The sequence below is a fragment of the Habropoda laboriosa genome, unplaced genomic scaffold (genome assembly GCF_001263275.1).
Source record: "Habropoda laboriosa isolate 0110345459 unplaced genomic scaffold, ASM126327v1 scaffold2634, whole genome shotgun sequence".
Classification (NCBI taxonomy): domain Eukaryota; kingdom Metazoa; phylum Arthropoda; class Insecta; order Hymenoptera; family Apidae; genus Habropoda; species Habropoda laboriosa.
In genome coordinates this window covers 37,961-45,670 of record NW_017102650.1, presented here as the reverse complement: position 1 = coordinate 45,670, position 7,710 = coordinate 37,961, and the positions used below count along the sequence as shown (strand labels likewise).

The window sequence follows — 7,710 nt, the reverse complement described above, 5'->3', positions numbered from 1 at the left end:
TTCAGAAATTTATACAATATAATTTTAATATTATATTGAAATAATACGAAATATAGTTGCTTGCCTTGTCGATCCTAGACGAGACAATCAATCTTTTCTTTTCACGTTCGGCCATTTTGAAATATTGCACTAGCACGCTCTAATATAGAGTTGTATCTTCATTTATAATATCTAGAATTATTACGTTCAATTTCTATGCGTTCATCTAAAGGAAGGTTATCTAAACTTTCTTCGAAATCTGAACTTTCTTTACTTATTTCTGTTTCTGTTGCATAAACTTCTTTTACATGAGTTATCGTCAAAAATATCTTCACCGTACTATAAATTTTGTTATTTATCCAATTACAATTACTACTAATAACGTGTTTTACCGGTCTTTGTAAAACTCAAACTGAACTCATAACAGTTATATTACGGAAAGCAAAAGAGCATATAGCTTTTGTGAGAAATGAATATGCAACAGAAGAAGCATCCAAAGCTTAGTATAATACTTACTACATACATACATAAATCGAATCAAATGAACTCATAAATTCCATAAGTGGGCATGAATAATATAATTTCCATTAAAAAAACCATACAAATTTTGTTCTTTTTTGTAAAGATTATTAATGTTTATTAGATGTTTAAGGATATGAAAAAGTTTCAGTCCAAATGATGCATTTAATAACGAAGGAAAAAGAATTTGTAACATGATTTTGGGTAAAATTGATCCGATTTCCGTACAAGGGTTAATAAATATTATAGACACTTAAATATACTGTAACTTCGTTCAGTATACAGGGTGGAGCGGAATGGTATTGTTACTCGAGAGTGAAGTTGAAGAAGAATTTGTAATTATTTCTTTTGGGGATATTTTTTTGGATACGATAAGAAGGTTTACTGAAGAACGAATTCCTACAGTAAACATCTGTAATAATTTCTCATTTCTTTTTTTTAACGGAAACCTCCAACGCGTCTTACTCAAAATAGATACGAAAATCTTAGATAAAAAGATTACGAGAATTCTCAACAAATTTCGTAAAAAAAGAACGTTATCATTTCCGCCTAAAAATATTTTCGAATACAAGAAAAATTGTTCTTCCATTTTTGTGAATACAGAAAAAAAAAGTGAAAATATTACAGATCATTCGCAACTCCTCCAGAGCCAGTGCAAATTGTGTCAGAATGCGTGGCGATGCTGCGAGGCATTAAAGATATCTCTTGGAAGGGTGCGAAGGGGATGATGAGCGATCCAGCGTTCTTGAGAATACTGCAAGAGATGAATTGTGATAAGATTACACTAAAACAGCAACAAGCGGTAAAAGCTCATATGAAGAAAAGTACGAAACTGGATCAGATGCAGTCGATTAGTAAGGCTGGCTATGGATTATACAAATTTGTGCTAGCTGTATTGGATTACTGTGCTGTTTACAGAGAGGTATTTTCAATTCACGTTTAATATTGTGGAATTAGAAATATAAACAGATGTTTATTAACAAAAATATACAGATAATTATAATACATGTGACTTTGACCCACGCTTCTCGACTTTTCCAACAACATGTCTTTTCATCCCTCGCCCGCCACATTTTATAGCCAGCCCCTTCGTGGGCCTCTCGTCACCGGGGTTTTTCCCGTTGGGTCTGGCTTTCATCTCTCGTCGCCCGCTTTCTCTTTTACGTTCGCCACATTTTCTTAAAATTACGATACTACTGTAGTATCAGAGCCTCCATACTCAAATAAGAAACCGACAAGGGAGAATAGAGACGGAGTAGTTGACGTAGTGCGCAAAGTCTCGACTTGCCAAACCGAAGGTCCCCCCAGTTGGGGGTCCTCCGAAATTTTTCCGTCGGTTCCTACACTAGAATATTTTAATAAAGTATCGTAGACTTGTTGTACTCTAAATGAGACATACAACCAGACACGTCACCGAGAAAATTTAACAGAAGCACTTGTAAATATTAAAAGAAAATGCGTTTCCACAACAACAATGAATTTCTAATATTCTAACTTCTATGAAATGAATTTCTAAAATTCTAACTTTTAAGAAACGAAACAGATTTAAAAAGTTCAACAACTGTTGCCTTAACTTTATCTCTTTCGAAAACTTGTTTCAGGTGAAACCAAAGATAGAGAGAGTGAAGGACTTAGAATCTGAATCGGAGAAAGCTCGAAAGGCTCTAGAAAAGGAAGAGCGAGAATTGGAGAGAATCGAGAAGGCTATAGCAGAATTGAACGTGAAATATGAGAACGCTATGTCTGAGAGGCAAAAATTACAAGAGGAGACAGACCTTCTTCAGAGACGATTAATAGCCGCTGATAAATTAATCAACGGATTATCCTCAGAAAATGAACGTTGGAAGAAAGAATTGGAAAGTCTGCATGAACAGATAGAAAAAATAATTGGCAACTGTTTACTCAGTGCTGGATTTCTTGCTTATTGTGGACCATTTTCTTACGAGTACAGAAATCAGATGTTGTACGACGATTGGTGGAATAGTATTGTAACCAAGCAGATTCCTTTTGCAGACACATTCAGGATCGAGACTGAATTGAGCAATGACGTTGAAATTAGCATGTAAGACTTACATTTCTTTCATTGTACAGTGGGTGATCACATTATTCGAGCGACGATACGAAAAATATGTTTTTTGAGTTTGTGCAGAAACAAAATCGCAATATCAAGGTTTTCACACTAGATCATTTTTAATTAACGATCGTTCAAACAACAGTTAAACTTAGCTTATGTAGTTCTAAAAAATACAGTTAAGAAGTAACAGTAAAGTCAGTATTTGGTAGCGCTACCTTTTGCTGCAATTACAGCCTTGATTCTTTTTTCGATACACTTTAAGTAATTTACTATGCATTATAAGTAGTAAAAATACGGCAAAACAAAAATTAAAATGCTCACGATCTATAAACCAACAAAACTGTAACAAGTGGCGATTTGCAGTACTAATACGAAATAACGTAGATATGACAGATAATATTGTTTAAAGTGTTGCCAAGTGTATATTTGCAATTTGTAAACATCAATGCTTCGTAAAAAAAAAATAATAAGAATACAGTATAACTAGATTTTCATCTGAAAATTAATCGTTATACTGTAAAACCGTCGATTTCTTACAGGTGGCTCTAATAATTTAATCACCCACTGTAAGTACAAGGTGGACCAATAAAAATTATCACCATGAATATTGTCAGAACCATGAGAGTAAGAAACAAATTTTTCAAATAAAAATTGTTTGGTATGAAAAGGGCCATCGAATAGTTATAACGATTGTTTTGCAAGTAGAGTTGCTGAAGAGATGTGAAGGTCATCTCTATTTTTTTGACGACAATGTCGTAATTTTTTATTTATTTGTTAACCCTTCCAACCCGACCGTGTTTGCAGTAGTTCGCTTCCTACGGCCGATGTGAAATTTAATAGACCGTTCACAACGGTCGACTTTAAATTGAGCCCTAAACATATCGAATTGTTTATAAAGTATTTGAGTCTTTGACAATATTGTGATTTTAATATACCATATTCAATATTGTACTGAATAATTAAGAAATTAAGAATAATTAAGAAAGGAAAGCGGTGACACATTTTCAGAGTCGGTACGCGGTACCGAAGTCGGCCGCATACAACGCGACGGTTGGTGAGTCGGTACGCGGTACCGATGTCGGGACGGAAGGGTTAATAGTCGCTACTAAGAAAAACACAAAAATCTGTAACACAAGGTCAGTCAAGATCACAGAGGTACATATATACCTTGATAAATTCTAACGTCGTTAAAAGAGAAATTGAGCCAGAAGTAATAGTGTACTCAATCTTTCACGATCTTAACTGATGTTTTATTATTTCTGTATTAATTTCAAGGGCTGTTATTAGCAAATAAATAAACAAACGTGGCATATCATTAAAAAAAACCGGGTTGACTTTCACATCTCTTCAGCGACTTCACGTATGAAAAACTCGTTGACCATACGATCATACCTTTTATAGCGAATAACTTTCCTTGAACAAAGTTTTCTTTTACTTTCATGATTCCGGAGATATTCAAGGTGGTAATTGTTGTTGGTGAAAAATTCAAATAGAAATACAGTAAAGATTCGATAAGAGTTCTTTGGGATCTACACATGAACGGTTCATGACTATCCCCACCACAAGGGGGGACCACCCTTGAACCAGGCAAGCGACTAATGTTACATGATCACGGCGGTGACACATTTTCAGAGTCGGTACGCGGTACCGAAGTCGGCCGCATACAACGCGATGGTTGGTGAGTCGGTACGCGGTACTGATGTTGGGTCGGAAGGGTTAATAGTCGCTACTAAGAAAAACACAAAAATCTGTAACACAAGGTCAGTCAAGATCACAGAGGTACATATATACCTTGATAAATTCTAACGTCGTTAAAAGAGAAATTGAGCCAGAAGTAATAGTGTACTCAATCTTTCACGATCTTAACTGATGTTTTATTATTTCTGTATTAATTTCAAGGGCTGTTATTAGCAAATAAATAAACAAACGTGGCATATCATTAAAAAAAACCGGGTTGACTTTCACATCTCTTCAGCGACTTCACGTATGAAAAACTCGTTGACCATACGATCATACCTTTTATAGCGAATAACTTTCCTTGAACAAAGTTTTCTTTTACTTTCATGATTCCGGAGATATTCAAGGTGGTAATTGTTATTGGTGAAAAATTCAAATAGAAATACAGTAAAGATTCGATAAGAGTTCTTTGGGATCTACACATGAACGGTTCATGGCTATCCCCACCACAAGGGGGGACCACCCTTGAACCAGGCAAGCGACTAATGTTGCAACAAAACTAACAAACTACAAAAGTTTGTTATTTTCAATTTTTCGTTAATAAAAATTTCATCAAAATATTGATGAGATTTTCCTGGTTAAAATGATACCAAACACGATATTGTTACAAAACTTGGTTGTGCCGATTGGGCTTGTGAATCTTTTTTTGCCTGCTACGTTTTTCTACGTTCATTTCACTGTTTACGTCTACAGAATGCAACACCATTTATGTAAGGGTCTCATAACAAACTACAAAAGTTTGTTATTTTCAATTTTTCGTTAATAAAAATTTCATCAAAATATTGGTGAGATTTTCCTGATTAAAATGATACCAAACACGATATTGTTACAAAACTTGGTTGTGCCGATTGGGCTTGTGAATCTTCTTTTGCCTGCTACGTTTTTCTACGTTCATTTCACTGTTTACATCTACAGAATGCAACACCATTTATGTAAGGGTCTCATAGCTGTGCCAAAAAGGAATCGTTATACAGAACTAGAACTGAATCTATCCGGTTATTCTCGAATGGGACACTTTTTCAGGATAACAGTTCGTAAGCGGCATTGCCTTTGATCCGTTATCGAATAGGAAGAAACGAATTTTGACCTCTGATGAATTTAAAGGACACATAAGAATACACACAGAAGTTGTTATACCAACGTTTACACTACTCAGGACTCTTCACAAGCAGTTTGCGAACAATTATAATTTACTAATATGTTAAAAATTTTACGGATTTACTAGTCAGCATTTTTGATGAGTATGTGAAAAAAATTAAAGAGAAAAAAGTGATACTATTTTTTGCAAATAATATAGCAACGTATGTGAATTTTTTGTGTTTGTATTATTTTTTAGGAAATGAAGATGACATTCAATTTTTTAAATAGAATTTAAATTCTATTCTATGCTGACTAGTAAATCCGTTGTAGTTTGTTGTAGTTTTGTAATTTTTTGTTAGTTTCATTAATTTTAGTAATTCTTTTGAATTTTTTGACCTTTTGTAATTTTTTAATTTTGTATAACTTTGTAATATCCTGTAATTTATTTAATTTCTTATAATTGCTCCTATATTTTTTAATTATGTATCATCTTAGAATTTTCCATAATGTTTTGTAAATCCTTATATGTAATCTTTTTTAGGTGTCTTACATTTAATAGATATAGTAAAGACATAAAAAAGTGTGGATGTATGTAAATATGTATTAATTATTAAATTTATAGGGAGGGCGTAATTATGTGTGTGTGTGTATATATGCATGTGTGGAATTTCTTATTAAGTAATTAAATGTAAACCGAATTATACCGTGTTTGGTCTCATTTTAATCAGAAAAATATCATGGATACGTTAGTAAAATTTTTATCAGCAAAACACAAAAAATAAAAAAGTTTTTTTTTGTATTAGTGTTGTCTCACCGATATGTATTAAAATGAAACGAACTCACCTGGACAATGTTTTGAAATGAAGTAGACTATTTTAAAAAATTTTTTCCTCAAAAAAATTCTATAGCAAGTGTTAACGCTCGTTGTCGGATCTCAATGAGATACCTGGTCGAGCCTTGTAGATATTGCACGTGATGTGCCGACTAGATTTCAATCTGTATTTCTCGAAGGACCACTCTTACGTATAAGAGACTATGTGAATTATATTATTCTTCGCCTGGTGTTCCCTTTACTATTGACTATTCTGAACTATTCTAAGACACGTTTACGCGTGGTTTTTAAGGTATCGGTGATGGCACTGATTGGTTGACAGGGGAATGGAAGTGGAAAACGGGGTGACAAAAATGCGAATGTTCAATTGGTTGATGGAATTTGTGGAAAGGTAGCGGGAAGGATTCGGAGCGGGGGTGATGAGCGACTTCTCACCCCTACGGGGAAAGGCCCAAGGTGACGTCAGCGCGATACCGTTGATCGGGTCACCGTGGCCGTCCGACTCTTGGGTTCCCTAAAGTTTATGACACGGTAATTGCTATTGAGAGACAGAAATTAATTTAGCTAATACTGAGGTCATGTACCACCTATTCAGGTACGGGTAAAACTTTGCCCTTTCAAAAATAGCGTCTATAGGCGACCGTATCATAAACTAGTTCTAACGAAGCCTTAACAGTCGGTAAAATACAAAGAGTTTGAGAAACCTAATATGTACCTTTTTTCGTAGCTGTTCCACAGCGGTCCCGAATTTGTAACTCTTACCGAATCTTTACTGTATTTGAATAAAATTGAAATTTGTTTCAGATGGACTTCTGAAGGCCTTCCACCGGATGAATTATCCGTGCAAAACGGAATTCTAACCATCAGAGCATCCAGGTTTCCTGTTTGCATCGATCCTCAACAGCAAGCTCTGAATTGGATAAAAAAAAAAGAACAAAAAAAGAATTTGAAAGTTTTATCGTTCAGTGATTCAGATTTCTTGAAACAAGTGGAACTTGCGATTAAATATGGTCTTCCAGTTTTATTTCAGGACGTTGATGAAGTTGATCCTGTTTTAGATAATGTTCTATCGAAAAATATACAAATTAAGTTCTTACAAGTGCTCTTAAATTTTACCGTTAAATAACTGAAACAATTTTTATGTTGAAGATGATTTTGTTGTTACAGGTGTTAGTGGTCGAATGTTCGTTCTTCTTGGGGACAAGGAAGTGGATTATGATCCTAAATTCCGGATGTACCTTACCACGAAGGTGTCGAACCCCATGTTCGATCCAGCACTCTACGCTAAGGCTACTGTGATCAATTATATGGTGACCATAGGAGTACGTTCTCTAATTCTATCATTAAATAGCATTATTTCCACTTTGACCTCATTACTACAGTCTAATTACAAATATTTTAAAAACGCCTCTTACACTTTACTTTCAATAAAAAATGTAAAAAAAATAACAAGAAGCTCCCGTCAAAAATAACTAAGTCTTAAAATACT

At 34.4% G+C, this 7,710-nt stretch overlaps 1 protein-coding gene across 1 annotated transcript in view; it reads left to right on the top strand.

Moving 5' to 3' along the window:
- The window catches only part of LOC108578218 (dynein heavy chain 10, axonemal-like), a gene marked incomplete at its 5' end in the record, with an annotated part of 53,625 nt that overhangs the window by 37,738 nt on the left and 8,177 nt on the right, over positions 1 to 7,710 (top strand). The window contains 4 exon segments of the mRNA XM_017941502.1: positions 1,126 to 1,420; positions 2,100 to 2,560; positions 7,026 to 7,310; positions 7,396 to 7,543. Coding sequence (XP_017796991.1) covers positions 1,126 to 1,420; positions 2,100 to 2,560; positions 7,026 to 7,310; positions 7,396 to 7,543 — 1,189 coding nt within the window.